Source organism: Daphnia magna, unplaced genomic scaffold, assembly GCF_020631705.1.
Source record: "Daphnia magna isolate NIES unplaced genomic scaffold, ASM2063170v1.1 Dm_contigs312, whole genome shotgun sequence".
NCBI classification, from domain to species: Eukaryota; Metazoa; Arthropoda; class Branchiopoda; order Diplostraca; family Daphniidae; genus Daphnia; species Daphnia magna.
Genome location: NW_025533238.1, coordinates 31,801 through 47,280, shown reverse-complemented (window position 1 = coordinate 47,280; position 15,480 = coordinate 31,801). Strand labels below are relative to the sequence as shown.

The 15,480-nt window shown below is 42.3% G+C and overlaps 1 protein-coding gene and 2 long non-coding RNA genes across 5 annotated transcripts; 2 read left to right on the top strand and 1 right to left on the bottom strand.

Annotated features, from left to right (window-relative positions):
* Positions 1-2,412: 2,412 nt before the first annotated feature.
* Positions 2,413-3,717, top strand: LOC116926955. Of its 3 annotated transcripts, XR_006642100.1 has the most exons (6): positions 2,413-2,672; positions 2,754-2,849; positions 2,908-3,227; positions 3,284-3,367; positions 3,438-3,516; positions 3,573-3,717. It is a non-coding gene; the product is annotated as an uncharacterized LOC116926955 (long non-coding RNA). The 3 variants fall into 3 exon arrangements; XR_006642099.1 differs by having other exon boundaries at positions 2,908-3,367; XR_006642098.1 differs by having other exon boundaries at positions 2,908-3,516.
* Positions 3,718-4,202: 485 nt separating this feature from the next.
* Positions 4,203-6,595, top strand: LOC123466413. Its single transcript, XM_045167815.1, has 9 exons — positions 4,203-4,357; positions 4,446-4,670; positions 4,737-4,871; positions 4,934-5,129; positions 5,196-5,411; positions 5,489-5,620; positions 5,684-5,912; positions 5,980-6,182; positions 6,257-6,595. Exons 1-9 carry the CDS (start codon positions 4,203-4,205, stop codon positions 6,593-6,595), a joined length of 1,830 nt encoding a protein of 609 aa, XP_045023750.1.
* Positions 6,596-7,205: 610 nt separating this feature from the next.
* Positions 7,206-7,817, bottom strand: LOC123468183. The gene is made up of 3 exons (XR_006642101.1): positions 7,558-7,817; positions 7,381-7,476; positions 7,206-7,322 (listed from the first exon to the last, which is right to left on the bottom strand). It is a non-coding gene; the product is annotated as an uncharacterized LOC123468183 (long non-coding RNA).
* Between the last annotated feature and the right edge of the window lie 7,663 nt (positions 7,818-15,480).

The following is a 15,480-nucleotide window of genomic DNA, read 5'->3' as shown; positions in this document are numbered from 1 at the left end:
GTCGGCGCCAAGTTGCAGCCTACAACCACCACGTGGAAGCAACCGCTGCAGCCAATCCAGATACCCAAAAGACAACAACCTCGCCCCTGGAGTCTCTTCTCCCAATAATCGTGCGGCACATGCCACTCTCGGAATTGAAGGAGGCCATCACTCCAAAGTACTCCGGAGACATCCGGTACAAACCGAAGGTAGAGGAAGGGGCGGCAGCATCAGCAACGCCAATCGGGCACCCCGAACGCGATCCCGGGCCTTCAACAGCGGAAGCCCCGGATAACGACCTGATACAACTGTTCCCAGAGGAAGAACCGGAGCCCCTCCCACCACCAAGTCGTATCGAATATAATGAATTTAAATATGGATCGAAAATCAAAGGTGGACGCGGACATCCTCTAAACCTTCCACACCTCGACCCAACGCCTTATATTCCACCTGATACCCGAAATAAATTCCGCCCCAAAAGTATCCTGGACAAACCGCACCGCGACCCGACCCCCGTGATCAAACCCATCACCATAAACGAGACAGAAGGAAAGAAAGAAGAAAAGGAAGAAAAGAAAGAAGAGAAGGAAGAAGAGAAGGAAGAAGAGAAGGAAGAAGAGAAAGGAAAAGAAGGAGAAGAAATAGCAATAGAAGAAGAAGAAGACATCATAATTATCGAAATTGACCCTGACGATCTAATCGATCTTTACCACGAATTATGATTGTGGTATGGCGACAGTAGAACTCCAAGACAGTAGAACTCCAAAGACAGTAGAACTCCAAGACATTAGAACCCAACTTTTAAAAATATTTAAAAAAATTGTTGGTAAATCCGACAGTAGAACTCCATGTACAATAGAACTCCAAAGACATTAGAACCCAACTTTTAAAAATATATAAAAAAATTTTAGATAAATCCGACAGTAGAACTCCATGTACGATAGAACTCCAAAGACATTAGAACCCCCAAAAAAAAAATAATATTGAAAAAGTTATGGCGACAGTAGAACTCCAAGACAGTAGAACTCCAAAGACAGTAGAACTCCAAGACATTAGAACTCCACTTTTAAAAATATTTAAAAAAATTGTTGGTAAATCCGACAGTAGAACTCCATGTACAATAGAACTCCAAAGACATTAGAACCCCACTTTTAAAAATATATTTAAAAATTGTTGGTAAATCCGACAGTAGAACTCCATGTACAATAGAACTCCAAAGACATTAGAACCCAACTTTAAAAAATATATTTAAAAATTGTTGATAAGTCCGACAGTAGAACTCCATGTACAATAGAACTCCAAAGACATTAGAACCCCACAAAAAAAAAATAAAAATAACAAATAGCATGAGACAATAGAACTCTTCTGTCCGACAATAGCACTCCAATGCCCGACAACAGAACTCCAACGATTTTTATAGAATATCAAATGCCCGACAGTAGAACTCTAGCAACCGACATTAGAACTCTTTATGGTAATTTTTTTCCGGACTATAGAACTCCAATAATTTAAATATTGCATTATTTACCCGACAGTAGTACCCCGCCACCCGACAGTAGAACCCCACCACCCGACAGTAGAACTAATATGATTTTTAAAAATATATTTTTTTGTCCGACAATAGAACTCCAATACCTTAAATATGATATTTAATGCCCGACAATAGAACCCCAAAACCCGACACTAGAACTCAAACACCCGACAGTAAAACTCCACTGAATATTTAAATAATTATTACGGCCGACAGTAGAACTCCAAGACTTTATTTTTCATTTCAATAAAAATCATAAAAGTAGGGCTCGGCCCCGATCACATTCTAATCGGGTACACCGCTAACGTTCACCGATAAAAATTAATCGGGGAAGTTTGACGCGGGGATTTTTTTGTCGGTGTCAGAATTGGTGCTGCACCGATTGCACCGTCTTAGCCATAGCTGGCCATAAGCGAGTGGCCTTATCAGTGACCTTGTGTTTTGATAGGCCAACGAGAATCACGTGACTAGGGTCACATGGTCGCATGCTAGATGGCAGTGCCACCAAGTGCCTTAAAGGTGCAATAGGGGAAGGCACCGAACACTGAAATCACCGCACCGATAAGAATTGTCACCGCACCGAATCGACTAAAAAGCTCCCCGATTAGCGCGGGGCCGAGCGCTAATTACCGATGCCAGAGTTTACTCCATACGTTGCGGTAATTCAACTAGGATCAATAACATTTAAAAAATCTAGATCAACAAACACACGGCAGTAATTGTTTTGTCTTCTTCTACGTATTCAAATTTAGGTAACATTTTAATTTTCGATTTCAATAGTATTAATATTCTTTTCGTATTTTAAAAATTATTGGTTAAAAAATATTGAAGCTATGGCAACGTTGACGCTGTTGACTGTTGATTTTTAGTTTAGTTTGTTTAGTCGTCTGCCGAATAAGAAAGACACCGAATGAACTAAACGATTTCGTAAGAGATCGTATATATCATCTGAAGGCATGCAACAAAACTATTGCTAATCTCTAGTTGCATTTCCATAGTCTATTTTAATTTTTGTTTTTTTCATGTTTTCAGAACATTTGAAATTATTTATTTCTCTTAGTTTCTAGGAGGGACCACAAACAGAAAAGTTAATAGGCCTATTAAGGATATATTGGATGCAGTTGACGAAACACTAAAGATTGATGACACAGAAGCTCACATGGTATCACATGTCTCTGCATCTCTGAAGACTGAGCATGTAGCCTTTCTTTTAACCTGAATTCCTGTTTACTTACATTTGTAGGCAGTGTCGAACAGATTGAGCACAGCTCGATTAATGTGTCATACACAGCAAGGAGTGACATCCACAGGTTCAATTGAAGTGCTTGAAGGTGAAGGGGTAAGATTAACTTATTGCTGCGTTATCTCAAATTGTTTATGTTTCCTAATTGATACAGAATGCCATGGCTCATATTCAAGTTATGAAAGCACCAATTTGAAGATGTCCTTTGCTTATCGCTCATCATGCCATGCTGGAACGTCTTCTGTTTTCTGGTGGGCAGCCTGGCAGCTTCCCTTTTGTTTTTTTATACAAGGCCTCTACACCAGCCGGGCAGGTAAGTTGAGCTATAACATCACCTTGGATGTCTTCATGGGCTCTTGTGGGTCTGCTGCCTTCTACATCGTTTATCTCTACTTTCAGAACCGTTGGTATTTTGAACGTTAGTTAGAAACGCAATGGGTCCGTATGGAGCTGAGACAGATGAAAAGACAAATGGTAGTCTAATTGAAATGAGTATGTGTTATGGGCAAGGATAACGTTGTTTGATATAGGGTCTAGGGCAACTAAAGAACAATTCGTCAGTAGTGCATGCTGGAATGTCCGGCCCTTTAGCTTCGTTGTGCAACCCCTTTAGTGTAAGTGGCATCCCAGGAGGATTGTTCAGTTGTCAGGCATTGATTGTTATGGCTTGTTGAATTTTTTTAGGCCACAACTGGTGAAACTGGCTTGGAAAGTCCCAGATCCACAACTCTGTGAAAGGGAACATGTGCCAGCGAAATGTGGAGTAAGTCTACAATTTGAACGATTGGATAATTTCTACTCAATGGCTTTCTTTGGTAGTGCTGCATTGGCTTTCCTGAGCGACGAGGGACATATCAACTCTACAGTGGATGAAGTTCACTTCGAATCTACAGACAGCTACATATCATGTTAAGTTACCTTATTTGTTGATTTGTGTGGTTTAATTGCAGAAATGTATGGGATGAATACACACCTACCAATATTGAATAATACTGCCATCAATTAGGATTACGTTTCATAAATGGGGATTGTGGTGGAATTTTTCCGCCGTCTGTTCTTTGCTAGAGTCTTTCATACTTTGATCTAGCAGACCGGTTCTGAACCTTCCGGCTGCCGACCCTTTTGCTACTGATATTCGGAAGAGAAGTCGGATTCCATCAAACCGACCCGGATTTTTCTCATTCTTCTGCTCTTAATGTCTTTGGTTACCCTCTAGGTCGGAAGGTATCTTAATCATAAACAATCGGCACCTCTTGATGATTGGGAAAAGGAGGTACTCGTCCGTGGGGACTTGTTTAGTGTTCCGACTGTGGACTCCCTTGTAACTAAGAAAACTGTTACTCCTCCATATAAAAGCCAGGAAAGAAGTATATTAAGTCATTCCTGGTCGACTGTCTGTCTCCCACTGTCACATTCAATTTGCTCTCGTAGATTTTAACTTCATTATAGATGGCGGAAAATGTTTCTGATGGCGAAGTTGAGGACAATATAGGTGATGCTGGACGAGTTCGAGAAATCGTCAATGTTACCGAGATTCAAGGAGAAAAGAAAAACGGAAAGCTCTACAAGACCGAGCAGAATTTATACCATCGTGCAAAAACATCGTAAGTTTGAAACATTTTCAATATCATTTATTTGTTTTTACGTTATTGCTATCTAGTCTTTAAACTTTTATTAATTTTTTTATTTTAGGAGAAACTCTGTATCATTTAGATGTCGACGCTACACATCAGATAATTGCCAGGCCCGTCTTATTTTAAAGGATGGTCTTTATCGCACCTGTGGTCTTGAACATTGTCATCCAAGTGAAGAAGAAGAGATAGCGCGAATCGAGTTTGTAAATGAGTGTTGCAGACGTGTTATTCAGCAACGGGCACCTGGAGGCCTCAAGCGCATATTTGAGCAACTTCGGCACGAGTAGGAATTCATTTGATAATGATATATTTTTCTCTTATAATTTGATTTCTTCTTTGTTTGAATCAGGCGACCCGAAATTATTATCGGATTTGACGCTGCGATTGAAAAAAGAATGCAGCGCGCTCAACAAGATAATAAGCCACCTGTACCGAGGACATTTGACGAGGCAGAGGCTTTGCTAGTAGAGCTACCGCAATACCGGTAATAAATGATTATAAAACAAATGAAGATATTAATAAAAATAGTAGATTTCTCGTTTATAGGAAAACACTAGACGGTTCAGCTGAATTTTTTAGGAGCCGTGTCTCCACGGCTACCGGAACAGCATTTATCTTCATTTCGATGGCTCTATTGGGATCCCTCAACCGGTCAAAACAACTGCAAGGTGACGGAACATTTAAAACGGTCCCTCATTTATTTTACCAATTGTTCACGCTCCACCTGAAGGCGTATAAAAAGGTCAGTTATTGAATTCATTAATTTGGTGTACCATTTTTTAATTTTTTTTTATTACGTCTTGTCTAGCCATTTCCAGTGGCTTATGTTTTAATGAGCGAAAAGACGCTACCCCTGTATAATCTAGTGATGGGGGTAATAATTGGAGCCACGCTTGAAGTGAACATCGACCAAGGCTTTGCGTGTGAACGCATTATTTCTGATTTTGAAGAAGCAATTCTTGTTGCCCTTCAAACATCATTCCCTGCCGCAGAAACGCGTGGTTGCTGGTTCCACTACGGCCAAGTATGATAATTTAAATTTAATATAGTAAACTACACAATAACTATATAACGTTATGCTATTTTTTTTTTGTCATTTAGGCTATTTATAAGAGAGCATGCAGGGAGGGGTTAGCCGTCGCTTATAGGTCAAGACCGGTTGTTAAACGAATCATCCAGATGACGATCGCCCTTGCGTTGCTTCCTGCCAATCAAATTTACATCGGATTCGTTGTATTAAAACACATTTCTTGGTTTTGTCGTATTGCAAAATGTTAATGTTTTTTATTTTCCTAGGCGATTCAACGTGAAAATAGTATTGCTTTGCAACTGGAGTTGCCGGAAACGCAGGAAGCAGTGCAGCGGTTTTATCAATATTGGGCGGGCTATTGGCTAGCAATACAAACCCCAGCTCGGTTTAGCGTTTGTGGCCAAAGAAATCGAACCAACAATGACGTGGAGTCATGGAACCGTTGGTTCAATGCCCGCTGTCATGGACATCGACAAAATTTCTGGGATTTCATTTGTAAAACTACATCATATAAACTATATTTCTTTTGCAAATTTAATATAATATTTAATTGTTTTTTTAGTTCATCTTCAAGAGTGCGAGGAAACCGCACGCCTCGACTTTATAGCTTTAGGTCAAGCTGAAAACATTCGTCGGGAGGCATTGTCGCAACGGGCTGCGCGAAAGGAACGTCTTATCATCCAACGGGAGAGAGACTTGGAAGACGGTCTCATAGACGTCTATGAATTCCTCCACCAATCGATGTCCTCTTTTGAACCTGCTGAGGTAAATTTAATTATTATACTGTTATGAAAGTGTAAATATATTAAATAATTTTTGTCGGAAAATTATGAAATCAGGATTTTCAAAGAGAATTGCCTGGTAATCCAGTACGAAGGAACCAACGGCGAGTTCATTTGAACGGCCCCGTTGTCATACCACGAGCTGGGCCTCACAACGCTAGGCAAAGAGCTGACCAACCACGGCGAAACCCTGCTCCACCCCTTGATGGACAAGCTTTGGTGGTCGCTCGACCTGTTGGCCGCCCTCGCCGGAATCCTGCTCCGTTAGTAGAAGGGGGGTTGCCGCTATTCCTCGACCTGTTGGCCGCCCTCGCCGGAATCCTGCTCCGGTTGCAGAAGGTGTTGCTGCTATACCCCGACCTGTTGGCCGCCCTCGTCGGAATCCTGCTCCGGTAGCAGAAGGTATTGCCGCTATAGCCCGACCCGTTGCCAGGCCTCGCCAAAATCCTGCTCCTGAAGCGGTTGTCGACGTCGTACAACCACTCGACCAGCGTCATCAAATTCATGTGCCACTTAATGAAGGGCAAGTTGTAGCTGCCGAAGCTGTTGCTATACCTGGTGGAGACATAAATGATGAAGGTGAGGCTGCTCCGGCTAATGTGCGCTGTAGCGTATGTTTGTTTAATGTCGTGAATCGAATATTCTTGCCGTGTGCCCACACATTCTGTCACGAATGCACTGATCGATTTGAACGTAACTTTCCTTGTCCGCAATGCCGTACGCCTTTCCAAACTGCGATCGTTTTTTTTCTTCCATAACTGTTTAAAATTCATCCTTTACATTTGATACTGCATAAGTAATTCTGATATGATAAGACTGCCAAGTGAACACAGACAATTCTAACATGTGTTTTTTGTACCCCTGCATTACAAAGAAGACTAAGCCTTTCGATGTTCTGTAATTATTCCATACATTTCTGCAATTTAACCACACAAATCACCAAATAAGGTAACTTAACATTATTTGTAGCTGCCCGGCTGGTGTAGAGGCCTTGTATAAAAACAAAGAAGCTGCCAGGCTGCCCACCAGAAAACAGAAGACGTTCCAGCATGGCATGATGAGCGATAAGCAAAGGACATCTTCAAATTGGTGCTTTCATAACTTGAATATGAGCCATGGCATTCTGTATCAATTAGGAAACATAAACAATTTGAGATAACGCAGCAATAAGTTAATCTTACCCCTTCACCTTCAAGCACTTCAATTGAACCTGTGGATGTCACTCCTTGCTGTGTATGACACATTAATCGAGCTGTGCTCAATCTGTTCGACACTGCCTACAAATGTAAGTAAACAGGAATTCAGGTTAAAAGAAAGGCTACATGCTCAGTCTTCAGAGATGCAGAGACATGTGATACCATGTGAGCTTCTGTGTCATCAATCTTTAGTGTTTCGTCAACTGCATCCAATATATCCTTAATAGGCCTATTAACTTTTCTGTTTGTGGTCCCTCCTAGAAACTAAGAGAAATAAATAATTTCAAATGTTCTGAAAACATGAAAAAAACAAAAATTAAAATAGACTATGGAAATGCAACTAGAGATTAGCAATAGTTTTGTTGCATGCCTTCAGATGATATATACGATCTCTTACGAAATCGTTTAGTTCATTCGGTGTCTTTCTTATTCGGCAGACGACTAAACAAACTAAACTAAAAATCAACAGTCAACAGCGTCAACGTTGCCATAGCTTCAATATTTTTTAACCAATAATTTTTAAAATACGAAAAGAATATTAATACTATTGAAATCGAAAATTAAAATGTTACCTAAATTTGAATACGTAGAAGAAGACAAAACAATTACTGCCGTGTGTTTGTTGATCTAGATTTTTTAAATGTTATTGATCCTAGTTGAATTACCGCAACGTATGGAGTAAACTCTGGCATCGGTAATTAGCGCTCGGCCCCGCGCTAATCGGGGAGCTTTTTAGTCGATTCGGTGCGGTGACAATTCTTATCGGTGCGGTGATTTCAGTGTTCGGTGCCTTCCCCTATTGCACCTTTAAGGCACTTGGTGGCACTGCCATCTAGCATGCGACCATGTGACCCTAGTCACGTGATTCTCGTTGGCCTATCAAAACACAAGGTCACTGATAAGGCCACTCGCTTATGGCCAGCTATGGCTAAGACGGTGCAATCGGTGCAGCACCAATTCTGACACCGACAAAAAATCCCCGCGTCAAACTTCCCGATTAATTTTTATCGGTGAACGTTAGCGGTGTACCCGATTAGAATGTGATCGGGGCCGAGCCCTACTTTTATGATTTTTATTGAAATGAAAAATAAAGTCTTGGAGTTCTACTGTCGGCCGTAATAATTATTTAAATATTCAGTGGAGTTTTACTGTCGGGTGTTTGAGTTCTAGTGTCGGGTTTTGGGGTTCTATTGTCGGGCATTAAATATCATATTTAAGGTATTGGAGTTCTATTGTCGGACAAAAAAATATATTTTTAAAAATCATATTAGTTCTACTGTCGGGTGGTGGGGTTCTACTGTCGGGTGGCGGGGTACTACTGTCGGGTAAATAATGCAATATTTAAATTATTGGAGTTCTATAGTCCGGAAAAAAAATTACCATAAAGAGTTCTAATGTCGGTTGCTAGAGTTCTACTGTCGGGCATTTGATATTCTATAAAAATCGTTGGAGTTCTGTTGTCGGGCATTGGAGTGCTATTGTCGGACAGAAGAGTTCTATTGTCTCATGCTATTTGTTATTTTTATTTTTTTTTTGTGGGGTTCTAATGTCTTTGGAGTTCTATTGTACATGGAGTTCTACTGTCGGACTTATCAACAATTTTTAAATATATTTTTTAAAGTTGGGTTCTAATGTCTTTGGAGTTCTATTGTACATGGAGTTCTACTGTCGGATTTACCAACAATTTTTAAATATATTTTTAAAAGTGGGGTTCTAATGTCTTTGGAGTTCTATTGTACATGGAGTTCTACTGTCGGATTTACCAACAATTTTTTTAAATATTTTTAAAAGTGGAGTTCTAATGTCTTGGAGTTCTACTGTCTTTGGAGTTCTACTGTCTTGGAGTTCTACTGTCGCCATAACTTTTTCAATATTATTTTTTTTTTGGGGGTTCTAATGTCTTTGGAGTTCTATCGTACATGGAGTTCTACTGTCGGATTTATCTAAAATTTTTTTATATATTTTTAAAAGTTGGGTTCTAATGTCTTTGGAGTTCTATTGTACATGGAGTTCTACTGTCGGATTTACCAACAATTTTTTTAAATATTTTTAAAAGTTGGGTTCTATTGTCTGGGAGTTCTACTGTCTTTGGAGTTCTACTGTCTTGGAGTTCTACTGTCAGCAACCCATGATTGTTCTACAGTAATAAACATAAAACTAAAAATCCATTGTTGCCATCTCCTTCTCTTTTTTCTAAACTGGAGAGTAATTTAATAATTACACTCCCTAAACGAAAAAACTTTCTTACATATTTAGAAATTAGGCAACGCCAATCTCTATTTATTTAAATTTCGAGGCAGCAAACGCCATCTAGCGCTCGAAATTCCAATCACTTTTCTCAACTTTCAAAATCTTTCAAAATTCCATTATAACTGAACGCTTACGCCATCTGGCGCTCGGAATAAGCAATCTTTTTTCCTTTTCAAAAAATTTAAACATTTTTCTCATCTACTGAACGCCTACGCCATCTGGCGCTCAAAATAGCAAACTTTTTTCCTTTTTAAAATTTTCAAACATTTTCTTCAGAACTGAACGTCTTACGCCATCTAGCGCTCAGATTCGAAACTCTTTCCTTTTTTGTTGGTGATCTCAAAATCAAAAAATTTTTTTCTCTTTCAAAGAAACGAACGTCTACGCCACATAGCGTTCAAAATTACAACTTCTTTTGTACACTTCAGAAATTGTGATTTTTTCTTTTTTATATTGAAGTAGTACGCCACTAATTATTATATTCTTTCCAAGAATTCAAAAATTTTCATTTATTTCATTAAAAAAAAAAATTGCAAATTAATGCCACCTAGCCTTTAGAAATAACGCTTGGTGGATCATTTTTTTTAAACTTATGATTTCTTCGCTACTTCTAAACCTTGCTTTGAATTCTTTATGCCATTGGAGGAGCCAAATTTTTTTTGTACTCCGCTTAATGTCCAATAATCTTAGATCGTGCTAAGCCATTGTCCAAACCTCGTGACACCAGTATAACTGACAACAAAGTCGGTAGAGTGCTCTAAGTTACCGAAAGCTAACTAAGAGCCAAATTTATTCGCCACATCTCACAGTCGCCTGATAAAGGAAGGAAGAACATCCCAAGCCAGTGGAGTTTAAAAAATACGCCCACTGTTTGGAGTACAGCGAAACGCTACTCCCTTCCATTACTCGCAACTGGTGGCAACACGAAAGCTAAAAGCTTTCAACTCAATTTTCGCCCACTTCTTTTAGGGAAATCCAGAAGTCGGACCCAGCTGTTACTACTAAGAATCAAGCAACGGGAAAAGGTCGGAAAAACCCGACATCAACTGAAGAAATTTCGGTGATAGGAGCAGGAAAATCCAAGCCCCCCTTTTTCTTTTTGCCTTAGTTAGTTCCAGCAACAAAAAAATGTCACGAGGAGCATCGGCAACACGCGCAGGCCTGAAAGGCCACCTTACTAGGACGATGGACAAAATCAAGCAGTACAAAAACCTCTCCATGACGGCAGAACTGGATAACGACCTTGCAACGGAAACCGAACTCCTCAAGCAACGTTACCAGAAATTCATCAAGGCAAGCGACCAAGTTAGATGGAACTTACAATCCACTAACGCCACCGAGGAGCAAATCGAACAAGATTACTCCGCAGTGGCAGAAGTCGAAGAAGACATGAGTGCTGTACTCGCTCTAGCCAAAAACAAACGCGAGGAGTACAAACGCCAACTGGACGCTGAGTTCCAAGACCAGCAAAGAAAAGACGAGCGAAAACGGGAAGAAGACAGAAGCAAGGTGCTGCATGATTTGCTCACACAACAACAGCAAGCCTTTGCAGCACAAGTCCTTCAACAACAACAGGCCTACGCGCAACAAATTCAGCAGCTGATAGCTCAAAACCAAGCTACGGCACAAATTGCAGCCGCAGCCGCTGCTGCTCCAATAGCAGCCGCTCCTGCTCCAGTAGCAGCCATACCTGCACCACAATCAACACGCCTTCCCCAAAGGCAAATCAAACATTTTAAAGGAGATATCCTTGAGTGGACGTCATTCTGGGAGAGCTTTAACGCCTCCATCCACTCGTCCACAATGTCGGACGTCCAAAAATTCGACTATCTCAAAGAATATCTCAAGGGGGAAGCATACTTGTGCGTGGAAAACTTGGAACTGACTGCAGCAAACTACAACATCGCTATTGCTGAATTGAAAAGGATCTATGCCAAACCAAAGGCCCTCATTCAAACCCATCTATGCAAATTTGATAACCTGGCTCCTGTTAAGTCTATGACAGACGTATCGGCTCTTCGAAGACTTCAGCTCACCGTCCAGTCGCACATAAACGCCTTGGAGACACTCGGGGTACAAAAAGACACCTTTGGAGGACTCCTTGGCACAAAATTAATGAAATTGCTTCCTGCAGAATTGCAGAAAGAATGGTCGAGTTCCGATGCAAACGACATCACCGACATCACAGCCCTGCTGAATTTCATCAGGGATCAAGTCGACGCTGCTGAAAGGTACAGCCGATGGAAATCGGAAACGGTTAAAACTCCACAGCAGACGACAACAACCACACCGGAGAAACAGCCACCAGCTGCTACAGCCTCTCAACTGGCGATTGGAGCTAGATCCCAACTAGCTCCACAAGCCAGAAGATATTCAAAACAAAGCACACAGCCATCAAATACACCACCAGGACGACAAGACAACTTCATCGTCCGACAATGCACAAGACCGTGCATTTTCTGTGGGGAAATACACTACCCCACGGTTTGTCCAGTAAACCTCAAGGACAAAAAGGCCATAATCGCTAGGCAGAAAAGGTGCGTCAGATGTTTCAGCCCTAATCACGAAACTTCAAACTGCCCCACCAACTACTTATGCAAACACTGCCAGGCGACACACCATACCGCCCTCTGTGACAAAAAGGTGACAAGATTTGCACACACCGGAAACAATGCCCCAACGAACGTCATGGCATCTGTCTCCAGTGCAAACACCAACGGCGATCTCGTGGTGAAAACGGCAACGGTGATGGTGGTAGGCCCCAATGGTAAAGAAACCAGGGCAATATTATTTATTGATGATGGCAGCCATAGATCCTGGGTCACCAGATCTATTTCGAAATCGCTGAATTTGAAGATAGTGGCTGTGGAAAATATCGGGACGAGAGTCTTCAAACAAAGAAAACCCAATCCAGTAGAGCAAATCAACACAGTGGAATTGACAGTTCGGGGCACCTGGAAAGGAGCCCCACTCGTCAAAATAACAGCCCTGGAAACGGACTACATCGGAGACACTGGACCCTACTCCCACACGGCATTCGCAAGACACCTGTGGTTGGAAGACGAAAAAATGGCTGACGACAGGTTTGAAACCAACAGCCAAGAAAAAGAAGTCGGCATTTTAATCGGAGTCGACCAAATGTTTAAGATCATTCCTAACGAACCGGCTATCCAAAGTCCGTGCGGCCTTAGAGCATACAACACAAAACTAGGTCGCATGATAGCTGGACCCTCGAAGGAAAAAAGATCGAAAAAAGAAAAGGCAATAATCCAGCAAATGCTACAATGCAGTAGCTTTTCCAATCATCAGACAGTATCATCGTACGCAGCCAGATGTCTCGATTCAGAATTTTATTTTACGAATCCCTCCGAAGATATGGACGTAATGGGAGCCGGCAAGGAGGCCAAAGAATTTTCGCCCGCCCAGCCGAGGCCTATGGAAGAAATTTCCAGCCAGGAGCTCAACCATACCTCCAAAAACAAAAAGGAAAAACGGAAAATCGTAAAAGAAGAATTGAAACGGCAAACGGACTTTGACTTATCTCTGTTCTGGAAGCTGGAACACTTTGCCATTCTAGACGATTGTGATGCAGTGGAGCCAGACGATGCTCTCAGCTCCTTTGGCGACAAAATCACCCGTCAAAAAGATGGGCGATACTGCACCCATATCCCGTGGAAAACGGACAAATGGAGGCTAGAAAAAAATTTCCTGATGGCAAAAGGAAGACTGGAGAGTCTATTGAAAAGACTCAAAAGAACACCAGAACTTCTATCAGCCTACCATAAGGAAATAGACCAGCTTCGCGTCCAAAACTTCGTAGAGGAGGCAGACCAAAATTACGAAGGACTCCACACTTATCTGCCACACCATCCTGTCATCCGACAGGACAAAAAATCCACGAAGATTCGACCGGTATTCGACGGGGCGGCAAAATCAAAGTATGGCCCAAGCCTCAACGATGTCTTAGAAACCGGCCCGAACCTAAATCCCGATCTGCTAGCCGTCTTAATGCGATTCCGTTTGAACAAAATCGCATGGATAGCAGACATCGAAAAAGCTTTCTTAAACATCGCCCTGCATCCTGAAGACGCCGAAGCTGTCAGATTCCTGTGGATCACGGAGCTAGAAACGCCAAATCCGCCTCTAGTGGCATACAAGTGGAAACGAGTCCCATTTGGGCTCAGCTCCAGCCCATTTTTGCTGCGAGCTACCCTAAACAAGCACCTAGATGGCATGGAATCAATCTACTCCACCACAGTAAGACAGCTCAAGGAGCAAATTTATGTTGACGACTACCTTGGAGGCGCCGACAACATTTCCACAGCCAAAACCAGGATACAGGAGACGAAATCCATCTTCCAGGAGGCAAAACTCAACATGCGAAGTTGGGTCACCAACGACAAAACAGTTCGCAAATTTCTCAGTGAAAAGGGGCTCATCAACCCCATAGTGAAAATTTTTACTCAGAAACTGGAAGAAGGTCAGCCTAAGGTCCTAGGGATTCGATGGGATACCGAATCCGACACCTTCCAATTCGATCCCGCACCTATCATCGAAGCTGCGACAGAATTGGGAGAACTAGTGACCAAAAGAAATATTTTAAGAATATCGGCAAGAGTATTCGATCCCATTGGGTTTCTAGCACCCACAACGCTCCTGCTAAAAATAATCTACCAGAAACTTTGGGAAGCCGAAATTGACTGGGATGCGGAAGCGCCTCCTGAAATACGGAAGACATGGATAGCAGCCATGACTGGGTTGAACGAGTTTGCCAACTTAAAAATCCCACGTTGGATAGGCTACTCGAAAAGGGTCATACAAAATGCAGAAATTCATGTCTTCGGCGACGCATCCGAGGCCGCTTATGGAGCCGTTGCCTACGCAAGGCTACAAACCAAAAACGGCGACACAGTCATCCATTTTCTTGCTAGCAAGACAAAAGTGGCGCCTCTCCCAAAGAAAAAGGTCACCTTACCAAGATTGGAGCTTTTAAGCTCACTTTTGGCGGCACGATTGGGAGAAAACTCATCAAGAACTTTCTCCACATCGAATCGTGGCGAACTATATTCTGGGCTGACTCTCTAGTGGCACTTGGCTGGATCCGAGGAGACACCAACAGGTGGAAACCATTCGTCAGGAACCAAGTCGATGCTATTAAGAAACTTTCTGGCCCACATTGGTGGCGGCACTGTCCAGGCGTCCAAAATCCTGCGGATCTCGCCTCGCGGGGGAGCGCCAGCCGCAACGCTGGTACACTCCGAGCTATGGTGGAACGGACCATCATGGCTGAAAGAAGACGAAACCAAATGGCCGGATTCAACGCCCGAGGTAGAAGAACCCAGTATCCATGAAAGAATCGAAGCGGAAGCAAAACCAAAAACCGTCACCATGTCGGTAGCTTCCGTGGAGCCAGCCACTCCAGTGGAATGGCATCTGGATCGAATTCCGTCTTGGAATCGACTACTCAGAAGAACTGCTTGGATACTGAGATTCGCCTCCAAAAACCGCCCCACAAACGCCACACAAGTGAAGACTCCAATCAAGACAGGAGACGGAAAACAGATAATGGTAGAACACCTAAAAGTAGAGGAACTGACGAAAGCGGAGCTACTTATTTATAGGCAGCTCCAAAAAGAAGCCTTTCCCAAGACGTTTCAGGATCTACAAGAAGGGCGGCAACCGCACCATAAAGAGAAAATTGCCGCACTCCGACCCGTGTGGGACGCAAGAGACAAGTTGATTAGAATAACAGGAAGAGTAGAGCTAGCGCTAAGAGACAGGGAGATTGAACCCGCCATCTTGCTTCCCGCTCAACATCCAGTCGTCAAACTAATC